The 18,979-nt window shown below is 44.2% G+C and overlaps 1 protein-coding gene across 1 annotated transcript in view; it reads right to left on the reverse strand.

The window, feature by feature from the left end:
* Positions 1-8,237: 8,237 nt before the first annotated feature.
* NOL6 (nucleolar protein 6) overlaps positions 8,238-18,979 on the reverse strand; it is a 110,832-nt gene continuing 100,090 nt past the window's right edge. Inside the window, exons 24-26 of the mRNA XM_058171952.1 lie at positions 17,134-17,334; positions 11,774-11,875; positions 8,238-9,382 (exon numbers count right to left, since the gene is read on the reverse strand). Of these exons, the coding sequence (XP_058027935.1) occupies positions 9,233-9,382; positions 11,774-11,875; positions 17,134-17,334 (453 nt within the window). The 3' untranslated portion in view covers positions 8,238-9,232. The remainder of the gene's footprint in view (positions 9,383-11,773; positions 11,876-17,133; positions 17,335-18,979) is intronic.

Raw genomic sequence — 18,979 nt, forward strand, 5'->3', positions numbered from 1 at the left:
TTGGGGGCAGCCCCTGAGATATTGGCAATAGTGACAAGTGTGAGAACCAGCTGGAAGTCACTGTTTCCAATCCCATGGAAGTTTGAACGGTCACTAAACGAATGCTTGTAATTGAAGGACTGCCTATATCATTAAAAAGGTGTCAGGGTTCCAAGTAACCTACCCGTAGCAAACAAAACTCCGTGGCAAGTATATTCCTCAAAGAATAAGTTTATTGGCTATGTCATATTGGCACAGTTCTGGTGAAAACCGACACTGAATATTCCCACGGTTTTCACCTAATTAAAAGTTTTTCGCTTTCTCAAAACAATCAGTCACATGGTCCAATCAGGGAGTTGTCCAGTTGCTAGGTGATGCCAGTCCCCTCCTTCCGAGCGCCTGCAGGAATGTCCTTGGTTCCCAAGAGAAAGTATTTTGTTTTGGCTAGAACACCCAAACTACAGTATCTTTATTTGCAACAGCACGTAGACTTATATAGTGCTTCACAGTGCTTTTACAGCCCCTCTCTAAGCGGTTTAGAGTCAGCCTCTTGCCCCCAACAATCTGGGTCATTTCATCCACCTTGGAAGGATGGAAGGCTGAGTCTAACCTTGATTGGTCAGGATCAAACTCCTAACAGTGGGCAGAGTTAGCCTTCAATAGCAATAGCACATACACTTATATACCGCTTCACAGTGCTTTAAAGCCCCTGTCTAAGCAGTTCACAGAGTCAGCCTCTTGCCCCAACAATCTGGGTCATTTCATCCACCTTGGAAGGATGGAAGGCTGAGTCTAACCTTGATTGGTCAGGATCAAACTCCTAACAGTGGGCAGAGTTAGCCTTCAATAGCAATAGCACATACACTTATATACCGCTTCACAGTGCTTTACAGCCCCTGTCTAAGCAGTTTACAGAGTCAGCCTCTTGCCCCAACAATCTGGGTCCTCCTTTTACCAACCTCGGAGGGATGGAAGGCCAAGTCAACCTTGAGCCTGGTCGGATTTGAACTCCCGAATTGCAGACAGCCTGCAGTCCTGCACTCTAACCACTGCTCCTATTCCCCTCTCCCTGACCCTCTTCTTCAGTGTATCAGCCCCGAAGTTTCAATCAGGGTTGACAAAATGATTGATGGATAAGATACTTTTGCAATGCGGTGTGAGCTCAGGAAATATTTCCAGTTCTTTGCTGGAGTCCAGTCATCCAGCCAGCTTGCTTTCCCCCCGCCCGCCCCCCCCGGCACCAGGGGTTACAAAACACACCAGAAAATGTCCTGACGTGAACCAAGGATAGGTTACAACCCTCCCTGTGGATTTGTGCTGCACCTATGGGAAGTAAGAGCCTTCGGACCGGTCTGGCAACTACCCAGGGATTGTGTAGGATCAACAGGCGATTCAAAACACCCCACCCTGGGGCTGTTTGCAAGTTTCTCCTGCTTTTCTCTCCCCCCCTCCTTGTGGGTTTTACAAGCTGCAGCTTCCTGGGGGCAGGTGAGCACAGGTGTGCAGGCCATGATATTCTGCAGCTTTCACCTGGAGGCGTGGCTGACGTGGCCCCCGTTGCTGGAGGGTGAAAGGAAATATTCCCACCCTTATTTGGGAAGGTTTTGGTGCCGCTCAACCAGGGGTGAAATCCAGCAGGTTCTGACCGGTTCTGGAGAACCAGTAGCGGAAACGTTGAGTAGTTTGGAGAACCGGTAAATACCACCTCTGGCTGGCCCCAGAGTGGGGTGGGAATGGGGATTTTGCAGTATCCTTCCCCTGCCATGCCCACCAAGCCACGCCCACAGACCCGGTAGTAAAAAAAATTGGATTTCCCCGCCGCGCTCAAATCCTGCTCTTTGGCAAGGATATGCAAAATGCGGACTGCTGAATCAAGGTTGAGGGGGAGGATGTGGCTCCATACTGTGAAGGTCGTTAGTTCCGGATGCTTTTTCCCCCCATAATTAAAGAAATGCAATTCCAGAGGTATATCTATATCTCTACTCCAGGGAAATCCAAACCTGGCCAAGTTAAGACTGTATACCGCTACAAAATGTAATGCTTTATAACTACAATGTATATGTAAATCTTAGAAGTTGAAAGACTATGATGATGTATATCTAAACAGTATTACTATTGTTACTAGTATTTTGTATAAAGTAAATTAAGCCAGACAATGTACTGTTCGCTAAATACTTATATATGTTGAAAGAAGAAAAAAACTGGCTTAGGAATTCTGGGAGTTGAAGTCCACACATCTTAAAGTGGCCAAGTTTGGAAATTTCTCTAACAAAGAGAAGAACTAGGAGTGATACGATAGCAGTATTTGAGGGGCTGCCACAAAGAAAGTGGGGGGGGGCGGTCAACCTATTCTCCAAAGTACATGAAGGCAGGACAAGAAACAATGGATGGAAACCGATCAAGGACAGAAACAACCTAGAATGAAGGAGAAACTTCCTGACAGTGAGAACAATTAACCAGTGGAACGACTTGCCTCCAGAAGTTGTGGGTGTTTCGTCATGTGGAATTCATGGCTTAAAAGTGGTGGGGAGATCAATGTCACTCAACCTCAACCATGGAAAGTAGTATGGACTAAAACAGGGATCCCCAAGCCCGATTGTGTACAGCCACTTGATGGGTCTCCTGCTTGAGCAGGGGGTAGGACTAGAAGACCTCCAAGGTCCCTCCCAGTTCTATTCAGACTGAAGCAGAAGCAGAAGCTTGGAGTGGAAGACCTCCAGAGTCACTTCTGATCAGTTACTCTGTTGGTTCTGGTACTTCTTCTTTTAGATAAGGGGTGTGTGTGAAATATGTCTGTTCGATCCCGTCCAACTCTTGTTATTCTGTTACTTAATCAGTGGAACGGCTTGCCTTCAGAGGCTTTCAAAAAGAGACTGGACAGCCATTTCTCTGGGATGGTTTGGGCTAGGGTCTCCTGCTTGAGCAGGGGGTTGGACTAGAAGACCTGCAAGGTCCTTTCCAACTTCGTTATTCTGCTAATGTGGAAAGTTAACATAACATAACAACAGAGTTGGAAGGGACCTCGGAGGCCTTCTAGTCCAACCCCCTACCCAGGCAGGAAACCCTACACCATCTCAGTCAGATGGTTATCCAACATTTTCTTAAAAATTTCCAATGTTGGGGCATTTACAACTTCTGCAGGCAAGTCGTTCCACTTATTAATTGTTCTAACTGTCAGGAAATTTCTCCTTAGTTCTAAGTTGCTTCTTTCTTTGATCAGTTTCCACCCATTGCTTCTTGTTCTACCCTTAGGTGCTTTGGAGAACAGCCCGACTCCCTCTTCTTTGTGGCAACCCCTGAAATATTGGAACACAGCTATCATGTCTCCCCTAGTCCTTTTCATTAAACTAGGCATACCCAGTTCCTGCAACCGTTCTTCATGTTTTAGCCTCCAGTCCCCTAATCATCTTTGTTGCTCTTCTCTGCACTCTTTCTAGAGCCTCAACATCTTATTTACATCGTGGCGACCAAAACTGAATGCAGGATTCCAAGTGTGGCCTTACCAAGGCATTATAAAGTGGTACTAGCACTTCACGTGATCTTGATTCTATCCCTCTGTTTATGCAGCCCAGAACTGTGTTGGCTTTTTTAACAGCTGCTGCACACTGCTGGCTCATATCTAAATGGTTATCCACTAGGACTCCAAGATCCCTCTCACAGGTAAGTCTTGCCTTCAGAAGTTGTGGATGCTCATCACTGGAGGCTTTCAAGAAGAGATTGGACAGCCAATTTTTCTGAAATGGTAGTCTCCAACTTGAGCAGGGGGTTGGATTAGAAGACCTCCAAGGTCCTTTCCAACTCTCGTTATTCTCTACTCTGCATTCTGAATTAACTCAGCCAAGGAGATGGATCTCCACCTCAAGAGGAAAGAAGAACGAAGGGGGTCAACCAGGTTTTCTGGGATTTAATGTCCACGCATCTTGAAGTTGTTGAGCTTGAAAAACGCTGGTCTAGAGAATTGCACAGTATGTGCTTATTGTGTGGATGTGTCATACAAGCCCAGAAAATGAGTTAGGGAAGTAATCATTATTACAATTAGCCCAATAAGCATTCATGCAAATGCAACCTCAGACAGTTAAGTCAGCAGTCAACCAGACGTTCCTGGTCTTAGTTAGATTTCCATCTTCCCAACCCAAAACATCTTAAGAGAAGATCTCCCTCAGATGGATTAGATGCCCTGGACCAGAAGAACCAAACTTCTAACTTGACAGCAAGATGTTTGCTAGATCCAGATTTGTTCTCCTGCCTTGTCCTCCGGCCAAAGTGGCTTCTTGCTACCTTCTTTTGACTCCCCCATCTCATCATCTTGACTACTTCCTGCTGGTGACTCATTGTGGGCCTTGAATACTGTAGAGCTGTTCACCAAATGCTCATTATATAACAAGCAGCCTTCCTGGTGATTGCGTAATTTGAGTTTTGTTCAATCATGTATGTAAAGCACAGGGCAGGGCCCACTGCTGGAGCAGGTGTGGGGGGGGAGGGGGGGATTATGTAAACCATGGCTGACTCTGGAAAGAGATACCTGAACCTGTCTGAGGGCCAAAAAGGGAGGCAGGAATGAATAGCAGTGCAGAGTCTACATGAATATCAGAATGGTGTCTACAGCAGAGGTCTTCAAACTTGGCAACTTTTAAGATTTGTGGACTTCAACTCCCAGAATTCTCCAGCCAGCAAAGCTGGCTGAGAATTCTGGTGGGTTGAAGTCCACAAATCTTAAAGTTGCCAAGTTTGGAGACCCAAGGTCTACAGCAATGTTTCTCAACTTTAGCTGTGTGGATTTCAACAGAGGCCGTGTGGACGTCAACACAAAGAACTGAAGTTGGGTGGACTCCAACTCCCAGAACGGAACCCCAACTCCCAATTGTGTAGACTTCAACTCCCAGAGTTGTGGTGGATTTCGACTCCCAGAAGCTGTGTGGACTTCAACATCCAGAATTAAAGCTGTGTGGACCAACGCTGAGTTGTGTGGACTTCAATTCCCAGAGGAAATTTGGTGGACTTCAGCTCCTAGAATTGAAGCTGTGTGGACTTCAAACACCCAAATTGAAGCTGTCTGGGGAATTCTGGAAGTTGAAATCCACAAGTCTTAAAAGCTGCCAGGTTTGGAGACCCTTGGTCTACAGCAATGTTTCTCAACTGTAGCTGTGTGGACTTCAACTTACAGAAGCTGTGTGGACTTCAACACAGAGAACTGAGGAATTCTGGGAGTTGAAGTCCACAAATCTTAAAGTTGCCAAGTTTGGAGACCCCTGGTCTTCAACACAGAGAATTGAAGTTGGGTGGACTTCAACTCCCAGAACTGAACCTGTGTGGACCAACTCCCAATTGTGTAGACTTCAACTCCCAGAGAAAATTTGGTGGACTTCAGCCAGGGGTGAAATGCTCCCGGATCGGAGGGGATCGCGCGATCTGGTAGCGATGGCAGCTGCTGGTTCGGAGGGCCGGTAGCAAAAATCCCTGTTCCCGCCCCCCTGCCTCTGCTGAGCCGCACCATCTGCAGAGGTGGTTTTTTTTTTACTTTTAAAAGCCGGTTTTGCTTCAGCCGAAACTGGTCTTTAAAAGTAAAAAACAGCAGAACCTTACTTGTACTCTTACTTGTAGAAAACATGTTTTCTACAAGTAAGAGTAGAGATTCTAAGGCACTTACCTGATTTCTGATGAATGCATGGCTCTCTTTGCAGCCGGAAAGCAGTTTCAGCCAGACAGATTCAATCAATTGCTTAGCTAATCTATTTCCTCGGTGATCAACTGGCTGGCTTTGCTGGCTGAGGAACTCTGGGATTTGAAGTCCACAATAAAATAAAATAAAATAAAATATTTGTGCAGCTTTCTGAGATTTGGTGTGTTTCTGTAGTGTTTCACTCTAACTACACACACACACACACAATCTCAGAAAGCTGTATTGTGTGTGTGTGTGTTAGTTGTGTGTGTGTAAAGTGTGAAAGTTGGTTTTTGAGCTTTTTCTGGCTGTGTGAAGTGTGAAGTGCAGCTGCTTTTACATTGTGTGTGAGTCAGTTGTGGTGTGTGTGTGTAAAGTGTGAAAGTTGGTTTTTGGTACCTCTTATTGTTTTTTTATACTTTATTATTTTTATTATTTATTGCTATTGGCCACGCCCACCAAGCCACGCCCACCAATTAAGCCACGCCCACAGAACCGGTAGGGAAAATTTTTTAGATTTCACCCCTGACTTCAGCTCCTAGAATTGAAGCTGTGTGGACTTTAACACCCAAATTAAAGCTGTCTGAGGAATTCTGGGATTTGAAGTCCACCCGTCTTGAAGTTGCTGAGATTGAGAAACAATGGCCTCCGGTGTTGCAGTTGGAGACCTGGCTATGGAGACTTCTCCAACCAACACACCTGAAAGATTGTGATGTTGAGCTCAGACCCATGGGTATCCTATTTATTTATTCCTAGAAAACCCACGAGCCCTTGGGTCATCGTTTCAGAGGTATTTCCTTAACAGATTCTCCATGGGCCCCTTTTGTCAAAACCTAAAAATGTGGGGTTTGAGCAAAACCATCATAAAACATGGTCGCGGAACTGCAAGAGACAGAACAGCCATAAATGGCGGCTGCCAGGAGATTCCTGTTCTCAGCCCTCACCAGATTTCACTCAAGCCTTGCTTCTTGCATCCAATCCTCCTCCAACATTTCAGAGTTGGCTGAGATGGCAAAACTGACCACTTGGCTCAAAGAAAAGAACATAAGTACTTTCGTCTCCACGTGGAAACCGCTGCTGGACTTCCTGCTTGATGTGGAAAAGAATCAAACTCTTGATTCTGGGTTTTAAAGATTAGACTGATAGATTCTTGTAGAAATGACTGGTTTATACGATTATGGTAAAACAAAAAGCTGTTAATTGATAATTAAAATTGTTGTTAATGACCTATCCTACTGTAACAGATAAGAATCGGAAGTCAATGCTTCTCTTTCTTTTTCTTTCCTTACCCTTCCTCGCTTTTCTTTGCCCCTTCCCCTTCACTCTCCCTGTCCTCTTATTTGCTTCCAGTATTTTGTATTTTATAACCCTTTATAACCTAATAAAACCTATTCTGGAAAAAAACCCGAAATCAATCCCGCTCTCTTTCCTCTTCTACAGTAATGGCCAAAATTCTGGAAAACCTTTTGGGGAAAGTGTATTTTTGAGGTTTGATGGCTAATAACACCACTTTTTTTTTTTTTTGAGTTTCAAGATAATCCTATTCCACTGCTGAAATGGCCTGGGAATAGCCCAGACCTTAACCGAGGGGTGAAGTGCTCCCAGTTCGGACCGGATTGCCCGATCCGGTAGCGATGGCGGTGGGTGGTTCAGAGAACTGGTAGCAAAAATCCCTGCCCCCCCCCCATGCCCAGCTGAGCTGCGCGATCATCAGTTGTTGTTTTTTTAACTTTTAAAAGCATTTTTTCTTCGGCTTTTAAAAGTGAAAAAAAAAGAAAATCTATGGAGCCGACTAAAGACACTTGTTAGTCAGAAGTGACCCAGCAATAAAACCCAGTTAATAGAAGCCATCATTCATTGTAACAGCTACAGAACTAAAAGACTTGGTTCACTCCATAGGAAGACGCTGTTAGGCCGTAATTCATGCTAAAGGTTACCCAGCTAAGGATTAACTGACATGGTGAAGATTTTGGTATATCTCCTTTTTTCTACCCGTTTCACTTTTCTTCTTTATACTGTAACTGCTATTCTAATAGCAAATCTTTCATAAAAGTGATTGCATTACATTCTTCGATTAAATTATCTTTCCGTTGATATATAATTTTATGGTACTACTCCTCCCAAAAAGTGGTGTTATTAGCTGGTTTTACAAAATACACTTTTCCCAAAAGGTTTCCACAATTTGGCCACTACTGTAATCTTTATTTCCTTTCCAGCAAGGGAGAGGAAGCGAAGCGATGCTTGATTTGAATAGAATAAAATAACAAGAGTTGGAAAGGACCTTGGAGGTCTTCTAGTCCAGGGGTCTCTTGGCAACTTTAAACCTGATGGACTTCAACTCCCAGAATCCCCCAGCAAAGCTGGCTGGGGAGTTCTGGGAGTTGAAGTCCACCAGGCTTAAAGTTGCCAAGGTTGGAGACTCCTGTTCTAGTCCATTTGATTTCAACTCAATGAACGAAGAGACGTTTTCCAAGGTTTCTTTAACCAGAAGGCAAAAAGATTGAATAAAGTCCTTTATCAGGCTCATCTGAATTGAATGCATCTTTTTGGAAGGAGACTAGAGTGGAATGAGCTTTCAATCACAATGTAATAAAGAAAATCTATGGAGCCGACTAAAGACACTTGTTAGGCAGAAGTGACCCAGCAATAAAACCCAGTTAATAGAAGCAATCATTCATTGTAACAGCTACAGAACTAAAAGACTTGGTTCACTCCATAGGAAGACGTTGTAAGGCCGTAATTCATGCTAAAGGTTATCCAGCTAAGGATTAACTGACATGGTGAAGATTTTTGTATATCTCCTTTTTTCTACCCATTTCACTTTTCTTCTTTATACTGTAACTGCTATTCTAATAGCAAATCCTTCATAAAAGTGATTGCATTACATTCTTTGATTAAATTATCTTTCCGTTGATATATAATTTTATGGTACTACTCCTCCCAAAAAGTGGTGTTATTAACTGGTTTTACAAAATACACTTTTCCCAAAAGGTTTCCACAATTTGGCCACTACTGTAATCTTTATTTCCTTTCCAGCAAGGGAGAGGAAGCGAAGCGATGCTTGATTTGAATAGAATAAAATAACAAGAGTTGGAAAGGACCTTGGAGGTCTTCTAGTCCAGGGGTCTCCAACCTTGGCAACTTTAAACCTGATGGACTTCAACTCCCAGAATCCCCCAGCCAGCAAAGCTGGCTGGGGGATTCTGGGAGTTGAAGTCCACCAGGCTTAAAGTTGCCAAGGTTGGAGACTCCTGTTCTAGTCCATTTGATTTCAACTCAATGAACGAAGAGACATTTTCCAAGGTTTCTTTAACCAGAAGGCAAAAAGATTGAATAAAGTCCTTTATCAGGCTCATCTGAATTGAATGCATCTTTTTGGAAGGAGACTAGAGTGGAATGAGCTTTCAATCACAATGTAATAAAAAAAAATCTAGGAAAAAAATCTAAAGGAAAAAAAATAGAGTTACGGGTGAGACGAACCCCACCCTCAACATTTTCAAATCCAAGGAGGACTCCAGGTGGCAAAGCTGGCTGAGGGACTCTGGGATTTGAAGTCCACAAGTCTTAAAGGGACCAAGGTTGGAGACCCCTGTTCTAGATGGACCATTTCTCTGTCCGAGCTTCCAACGTTTTGACCAGGCCTTCCCCCAAGATCTTGAAGTCTTCCAAAATAGCCTCCACGTTTGGAACGACGGTTGGCTGAGAACCTGCTCTGGATATCATCCGTCCTTTTATGTTTGATACCTGGTGGAATGGAGAGAAGTACATTAAATGATTGCCAATAACCAATCTGTTGTGTCTGCGCCCCCCAAGCCGGGCCTCCTGCCAGAAAGTGACTTGGAAAGTGAGGGGGAAGGGCCGTCAGGACTTATCTCGGGAGCACCGGCTTCCCTGGCTCAGCTCCAGGAGCCAGAGGCAGGCCAGGTGGAGGAGATAACGAGGCCTCCGTCCCCTGACTCTTTCCCCACCCCCCAGGCCATGCCTCCAGACCCAGCTGATGGCAATCAGGCTTAGTTGGACCCTAGGTTTCGTAGGCAGGAGTGGCGGGAACAACAGAAGCAGGGGTGGGGCAGGCCTAGGAAGTGCTGAGTCATGGAGCCACACCCCACAGGATATAAAGGCAGCAAAAGCTGCTGGGCCTCTTCATAGCAGGCAAATTAACTACTTAACTAAGAGCTGAAGTTTGTTCCTGGGTGACTCATCGGTGTCGAGGGAGATAACAGAGACACTTGGCAGACGCTTGCTAGTTTGCTGCCAGAGCTGATAGTGCCGGCTAATTAAGCCATCGCTCAGACGGAGGCAAAGGGGGACAGAACACAATCAATTTACACATGGGTTACATCCTTGGTGCTTGATTTTTGTCATCACCAGCATTTTTCATGGCATTTTGGTTATAGAAACTAAGAATCTGCTTATCCATAGGGTTTATCCGCATAGACAGAGAGCCCTCGACTTACAAAAAATTCATTGAGCTTGAAGTTACAGCGGCACTGATAAAAGTGACAGGACCGCTTTTCGCAGTTACAAGCTTTGCGGCCTCCCCCTGGTCACACAGGATCCAAATATGGATGCCTGGCTCATATTTACGACGGTTGCAGTGTCCCCGGGGTCACGCGATCCCCTTTTGCGACCTTCTGACAAGCCAAGTCAAAGGGGGAAGCCGGATTCACTTAACAACGGTGTTGCTAACTTAACAGCTGCAAGTGATTCACTTAACAGCGGTGGCAGGGAAGGTCGTAAAAATGGGGTAAAATCCAATGAACAAATGTCTCACTTAGCAACAGAAATGTCGCGCTCATCTGCAGTCGTATACAGGAGATAAGCATACTTTAAAAATTACCGTATATATACTGTACTTGCAGATAAGCCTATCCACAGATGTAGCCAATTTTGGAGGTATCTTTTTAGCACCTAAAATTCTTGGCTTATCTTCGAGAATAGAATAGAATAAAATAGAAGGAATAGAATAGAATAGAATAGAATAGAATAGAATAGAATAGAATAGAATAGAATAGATGGAAGGAATAGAATAGAATAGAATAGAATAGAATAGAATAGAATAGAATAGAATAGAATAGAATAGAATAGAATAGAATAGAATAGAATTCTTTTTTGGCCAAGTGTGAATGGACACACAAGGAATTTATCTTGGTGCATAAGCTCTCAGTGTACATAAAAGAAAAGATACCTTCATCAAGAATTCTAAGATGCAACACTTAATGATAGTCATAGGTTACAAATAAGCAATCAGGAAATAATCAATATCAATATAAATCGTAAGGATACAAGGAGCAAAGTTACAGTCATACGGTCATAAGTGGAAGGAGATGGGTGATGGGAACAATGAGAAGAGTAATAATAGTGCAGACTGAATTGTGGAAACCTTTTGGAAAAGTGTATTTTCTAAAACTAGCTAATACCAACACTTTTTGGGGGGAGTAGTACCATAAAAATTACATATCACTGGAAAGATAATTTAATCAAAGAATGTAATGCAATAACTTTTATGAAGGATTTGCTATTAGAATAGCAGTTACAGTATAAAGAAAAGTGAAACAGGTAGAAAAAATGAGATATACAAAAATGATCACCATAGAAAAAACGAGATATACAAAAATGATCACCATGTCAGTTAATCCTTAGTTTGATAACCTTTAGCATGAATTACGGCTTTACATCTTCCCATGGAGTGAACCAAGTCTTTTAGTTCTGCAGCTGTTATCATGTGAAACCAAGATTGAATGATGGCTTCTATTAACTGGGTTTTAATTGCTGGGTCCATTCTGACGAACAAGTTTCTTTAGTTGGCTCCATAGATTTTCACTTGGGTGAAGGTCTGGGCTATTCCCAGGCCATTCCAGCAGTGGAATAGGATTATCTCGAAATTCCAAAAAAAAAAAGTGATGTTATTAGCCATCAAACCTCAAAAATACACTTTTCCCAAAAGGTTTCCACAATTTTGGCCACTGCTGTATGAAGTAGCTATTTAACATAGGTACACAACAATTTCTCTTTTTTTTCTACAAAATGAGGAAGAACACCAAACTTCCCCAAGAGTTAGTTAAAGTTAAAAAGTTGTTTGCCAACAGTAGAAACTGGGGACAATGAGTCAAATCGCAAGAGTTGAGGGCTCACCTTGAAGGGCTGGGGCTCGAAGGCCGAGGGCTTCCAGAGGACCCCAATAACTTCTCCTCCAAATTTGTCGTAGAAGAACAGGGCAAAGTCACTGAAGGCTTCCTGCAACGAGAAAGGGTCCATTAAAGGGAAACGCCAACATCTGCAAGTCTACTCAATCTTCATGATTCCAAGCTCGCAACTGCCATCTTGACTTTACACACACACATACACACACACACACACACACAGGGTGACCCTGGCTGGAATTGTTTCAGCTTGCAACAGGGACAACTGAAGTCTACCTTAAGTTGGAGGTGTCTCTTTTAACTCCTAGAACGGAAGCGATTGGCCATGGCTTTCTTCTAGAGCCTTTGACGCTAAAGGTCAACTCTTTCCTTGCTGCAGATGTTTTATGAACCAGCTGGGGAACATCATCAGGACTAGAAGGAAGTGGGGTTGGTTCTGTTTACATACAGTGGCTTGCCCTATGAGCGACGGTGAAAGTTGGTAGGAAGATGGTAGGAGCTTGGGAGTTCCTTAATTAGGCTGTGGGATGGATAAATGGATGGATGAAAGGAAGAAGAAGAAGAAGAGGAGGAGGAGGAGGAGGAGGAGGAGGAGGAGGAGGAGGAGGAGGAGGAGGAAAATATTTGGAGTCAGGGTTGAACTGCCTGCTCCTTAATGCTCCCTGAGCTTGGTGGTTTTCTTGCAGATGTTTCATGACCCAACTAGGTAACATCATCAGTGCTAGAAGGGAGGGGGGTTTGGAGGTAGGAGGAGGAGGAGGAAGAGGAGGAGGAGGAGGACTGGGACTGTGGGGTCCTTGGTGTTGTCTTAAGCTTTTTCTTGCAGACATTTCATGACCCAACTAGGTAACATCATCAGTGCTAGAAAGGAGGAGAGTTGGTTATCTATTTATCTACAGTGGTTTGGGTCTGTTTTTTTCTATCTGGGTGGTTCTAGGAATTCTGGATCTTGATGTCCACCTGTCTTAAATTTGCCAAGGTTGAGAAACGCAAAAGGGAGACCACCAGGAAACCTACAAGCTGTTACCTGAAATGGGAAACTGATCTCTCTACTCACGAGGCGCTAAGTTCAGCCCCAGGGGCACTTGTGGTACTCAGAAGAAAGCCATAAATCAGGGTTGAAGAGTTTTTTCAGCAACCAGCTGAAGCAAGTATCTTACTAACTGGGTTTAGCTGGGATATGTTGGGTTCACTCCTGGTTATTTCTGAGGGCATTAAAAACAACAACCAGGCAGGGCTGCCATCTTGACATGGAATGAACATACCACGGATAGGTAATCCTCGATTTACAGCCGTTCCTTTAGTGACTGTTCGAAGTTACAATGGCACTAAAGTAAGTGACTTATGACCGCTTTTCACATTTACGACCGTTCCAGGACTGCTGTGGTCGCATGATCAAAATTCAGAGGCTTGGCAACTGGCATGTACTTATGACGGTTTCAGTGTCCCGTGGCTACGTTTTGCGACCTTCTGACCAGCAAAGTCCAGGGGGAAGCCGGCTTAGTTTTTTAGATTTTAAATTTAGAGGGGTTTTTAAATTGATTTTAATATCTATATTTTTTACTTTTAATTAATTGGGCAGTAGAATAAGTTTTTTAATGATTGTTTTAATTTGTATATTGATGTTTTTATATGCCTGTGAACCGCCCTGAGTCCTTTGGGAGATAGGGCGGTATATAAATTCAAACAATAAATAAATAAATAAATAAATAAAAATAAATTCGCTTTAACAACTGAAGTGATTTGCTTAACAGCGATGGTTGTTAAATGGGGCGAAATTCACTTAACAAACTGTCCGGCTTAGCAAGGGAAATTTGTGGTCGTAAGTTGAGAATTGCCTCCTTCTTATAAGCTTCTTGTTTTTAGGATATTTTTTTGACTTTTCCTACAAGATTCGATGTATGTTTTACCAATCATGGGGAACTCCTCGGGCGAAGGAGTCCTGTCGGGGCACACCCATCCAACCTGGGTGGTATCTTTTGTCAATTCTTTTAAAATGATTAAAAAAGAAAATGAAGATCCTGAAAGCATTCGGCGAGAAGCGTTCACGCCTAGCCAACATCACTGGAGGGCAACCATCAATGCCATGGATGAAACATGCTCGATTCGGCAGCTGAATTAACCCCGTTTTGGGATTAACTGTCCAAGGGGCATGGTTTTGGCACGAAAAGCGAAAACGGTTTCCACTAGCCTAGATCTGTTTTTGAGAGTTGCTGATCAGGAAAGAAAATATCTATCTATCTATCTATCTATCTATCTATCTATCTATCTATCTATCTATCTATCTATCTATCATAGTTCCCATCACCCATCTCTTTCCACTTATGACTGTATGACTGTAACTTTGTTGCTGGCAATCCTTATGATTTATATTGATATATTGACCATCAATTGTGTTGTAAATGTTGTACCTTGATGAACGTATCTTTTCTTTTATGTACACTGAGAGCATCTGCACCAAGACAAATTCCTTGTGTGTCCAATCACACTTGGCCAATAAAAAATTCTATTCTATTCTATTCTATTCTATTCTTTACACTGAGAGCATATGCACCAAGACAAATTCCTTGTGTGTCCAATCACACTTGGCCAATAAAATTCTATTCTATTCTATTCTATTCTATTCTATCTATCTAATAATAATAATAACAACAACAACAACAACAACAACAGAGTTGGAAGGGACCTTGGAGGCCTTCTAGTCCAACCCCCTGCCGAGGCAGGAAACCCTACACCATTTCAGACAAATGGTTATCCAACATTTTCTTAAAAATTTCCAGTGTTGGAGCATTTACAACTTCTGGAGGCAAGCTGTTCCACTGATTAATTGTTCTAACTGTCAGGAAATTTCTCCTTTTTTCTAGGTTGCTTCTCTCCTTGATTAGTTTCCACCCATTGCTTCTTGTTCTTCCCTCAGGTGCTTTGGAGAATAGTTTGACTCCCTCTTCTTTGTGGCAACCCCTGAGATATTGGAACACTGCTATCTATCTATCTATCTATCTATCTATCTATCTATCTATCTATCTATCTATCTATCTATCCATCCATCCATCCCATCTGTATTATTTTTATTTTTAGAAATAAGGCAGCAAACATATTAAGAAAGAAAATCTCCAAACTAATAATCTACCATTATCTATCCATCCGTCCATCCATCCATTTATCCCACCTTTATTATTTTTACAAATAAGGCAGCAATCATATCCAACACATATCCTCCTCCTATTTTCCCCATAACAACCCAGTGAGGTGGGATGGGGCTGAGAAAGAGCGTGATTGGCCTCAAATCACACAGCTGGCTTTCGTGCCTAAGACAGGACTAGAACTCACCATCTCCTGGTGATTGGTCCAAAGTCACCCCAGCTAGCTTTCATGGCCAAGGCAGGACTAGAACTCACCGTCTCTCCTGGAGATTGGCCCAAAATTGCCCAGTGGGCTTTCATGCCTAAGGGGGAACTATGAAAATTGACTGGGTAACTTCCTTTCAGTTCCTTTCTTTCAGCTCAATCCACCTCGCAGGGTTGGTTTTTGTAGGGAAAACCGGGGAGAAAATTGAAGTATGTTTGCTGCCTTGAGTTATTCATACAAATAACGAAGGCAGGTTGTAGATAAATATAAATATCGGGACACCTAAATGAAAAAACGGAGTGCGTGTGTCTCAATCTCCCCGCCTGTCAAAAATGATTTGTATTTTTTTTTTAAAAAAATCATCTATTTTTTTTTTGTTTATGGAGAGTCCAACCCAGGGAGAAAGTTCCTTTGGTGTCAAAATGTGTTTGAGTGAGTTGTAGGTTGCTCAATCCAAACCACACACACACACACAATTGCCTCAGAGACGTTGCCATCACAAACCCAGGCGCAAGGGATTGATTAAGGCCCGAGAAGCCAGTGACATGCAAAAGGGTTGTTGCGTCTCTCTTACAAAAGATGGAGAAGTCTGCAAGAACGGGATAAAACAGGTTCGATCCCGATCTGTTTCCTTCTCGGGAGGAGAGTTTCTCGCGCATGGCTTTCCCGCATTTCTTCAAACCTTCTGCACTGGGTTGCCTCAATAGCTTCTGAATCACCCAGTGGCTTTCATGAGGGTGATTAAGAAAGTGTCATCGGACTAGGTGCAGAGCACAGCAAACAAACCAACAAACCAACCACCTTTAGGAAAATGTGGGTTATTTCGCAAGGCTGTGAAAAGGCTGGGGAGAAAACGGACTTTCATCCTGAGATGGAGGTAAAATGGCAAAAATGTTGCTTGCGCTTACAATGTCTACGCCGGGGATGTCAAACTCAAGGCCCGCGGGCCAGATCCGGCGCCTGGGGGGGGGTGCTTAAATCGGCCGGTGATGGGTTTCAGATTATAACTGGTTTGCCCCCCGCGCACACCATTCGCTTCATGCACGTGGGTTCGGTTCGTGTGCGCACCTGCCTTCTGCACATGCGCTTGATTGGCCCCTCGCATAAGGCTTAAAACAGACCAGCAATGGCGTTTGGGCTTTGCCAGAAAACAACATTGAAGGCCCGGATGAGGGCTCTGCATCGGAGGCAGAGTTGGGGCCGTGCCATGTGCGGACTCTGGAGCATCTAGATGCTGATAGTAGTGAGGCAGAGGAACAGGAGGAGCCTGTTCCTAATGCACGCATGAGAAGAGCTGCCAGAAAACAAGAGCAGCTAAAACAAAGAGGACGACTCAGGAGTAAGGCCAAGAGATGATTGGCCCCTCCCATAAGGCTTAAAAGACCAGCAACGGCATTTGGGCTCTTTGCCGGAAAACAACATTGATAGCTTCGTCTTGTTGCATTTATTTTTGTATCGGTGTCTTCTGAACGTTTGCCAAGAAAGGCCTTTGGCAGTTTGCCTAATTGGACCAAGGTTTGCGACAGGACTGAGGAATCTGTGTTGGGAGGAATTTGCTTTAATTTGAGTTGAACGACGCTGGGAATGAAGTAATTCTCAGCTGTTCGAATAAAGTTTGTTTGTTTTTTCATGGACTGAGTTTCCTACTACCCACTTGGGCCTGGGTCACAACAGAATGGTCACTAAATGAAACTGTTGTAAGCCGAGGCCCTCCTTTATTGTTTTTTAACTTTATATACTGCCCATCTCGCTATCCAGAGCGTTGTTAAGATGGCTTAACAACGCAATCATAGATTGCTGAATAAACCACAATTGGAAGGGTGCGTGCAGCACACTAAGTATAAAATGGAGGGGGGGGGGAAACTCACTTAACAACTGTCTCGCTTAGTGAGAGAAATTGTGGGCTCAATTGCGGTCATAAGCCGAGGACTACCTATACAATGTTAGGATTGCAGCTGAACTACCCCAGCTGAGCGGTCAGGTGTCCGCCAGCAAGAGACTTACTCGGAGCTCCTGCAGGTAGCACTGCACGGGGTCGTAATCCACCACTGGGAAAGAAATGGTTTTTGTAGTACCGCTGCTCTTCAACATCCCCCGGTAGTACGACATGATGGGCCGGTCCACGGCTTCCAGCTGCCTGGGAACCTGCTTTGGGTTCAAGTGGATGAGGACATCATAGAGGTCCAAGGGAGGCCGGAAGGCCATCTGCAAGAGAGAAGCCACGGTTTTATGGTCAGCAGATAAGAATCACACAGCTGGGAGGAACCTCAGAGGTCTTCCAGCCCAACCCCCCCGCCCACTGGAGTACTGTTTGCTTCTTGATTGTGGGCCTGATGAGTCATCTTGGTGTTAAATCTCTGTTTCTCTGGGTTTTGACTGCTGGTGCTGGTCTTTTCTAAGTGACCATCCTGGGCCAAGCCAAGTTGGGCCTCTGTGGCTCAGGCTGCTAATGCAGTCTGTTATTAACAGCAGCTGCCTGCAATTACTGCAGGTTCTAGTCCCACCAGGCCCAAGGTTGACTCAGCCTTCCATCCTTTATAAGGTAGGTAAAATGAGGACCCAGATTGTTGGGGGCAATAAGTTGACTCTGTATATAAATATACAAATAGAATGAAGACTATTGCTAACATAGTGTAAGCCGCCCTGAGTCTTTGGAGAAGGGCGGGATATAAATGCAAATTAAAAAAATGTTTAAAAAAAGTTCAAAACTGCTAGAGAATTCCTGGAAGCCCGGCACTCCGAGAAATGGGCCATCAACAGACCCACAGACATAAACAACATCTACATGCTGTGCAAGAGAGACAATCAACAAGCCAAAAAGGTAACAGGCATATTTATTTATTTATTTATTTATTCATATTTTTATACCTCCCTTCTCCGAAGACTCAGGGCGGTGTACAGCCAATAAAACGACAAGAATCCTAACAAATTAAAATACAATATCAAGTTTAAAAAACTGATTCAATCGCTGTAACTTAAAATATTAGCTAAAATTTATCAAAACTAAAACCTTGGTAAAATCCTATTTAAAACCCACTAAAACCCCCATACTAAAATCAATCAGGCCAGCCCCGCTTGGTGAAAAAAGAAAGTCTTGAGCTCGCGCTTAAAGGTCCGGAGATCAGGGAGGAGACGGAGTCCCACCGGCAGCTCATTCCATAAAGCCGGGGCCCCCACAGAGAACGCCCTTCCCCTGGGGGCCGCCAGCCGACATTGGCTAGCCGACGGCACCCTAAGAAGACCCTCCCTGTGGGCGCGCACTGGACGTACCGGACAATGGGAGGTAACTGTCGGCAGCAGGCGGTCCCGTAAATATCCCGGTCCAATGCCATGGAGCGGTTTAAAGGTGATAACCAACACCTTGAAGCGCACCCGGAAGACCACCGGCAACCAATGCAGCCTGCGCAGGAGAGGAGCTCCCTCAATCCCCCGCGCGGCCGCATTCTGCACCCGTTGGAGCCTCCGGGTGCTCCTCAAGGGGAGCCCCATGTAGAGAGCATTGCAGTAATCCAGGCGGGAAGTGACGAGGGCATGAGTGACCGTGCATAACGCGTCCCGGTCCAGGAAAGGGTGCAATTGGCGAATCAGGCGAACCTGATGAAAAGCTCCCCTGGCGACGGCTGTCAAATATACCCCCAATCAAGGAACTGCCAAAGAAGCTAGAAGTAAACAGCCCAAACGAAGACCCTCCAAGACCACACCCGCCAACACTGACAGAGCGAGTATAAATTGAGTGCAAACCCTCACTCCCTACTAATACTGATGATGTTACCTAGTTAGGTCATGAAACGTCTGCAAGAAAACAACCAAGCTCAGAGACCAACAAGGACCCCACAGTTCAACCCTGAGC

Source organism: Ahaetulla prasina, chromosome 2 (assembly GCF_028640845.1).
Source record: "Ahaetulla prasina isolate Xishuangbanna chromosome 2, ASM2864084v1, whole genome shotgun sequence".
Taxonomy (NCBI): Eukaryota; Metazoa; Chordata; class Lepidosauria; order Squamata; family Colubridae; genus Ahaetulla; species Ahaetulla prasina.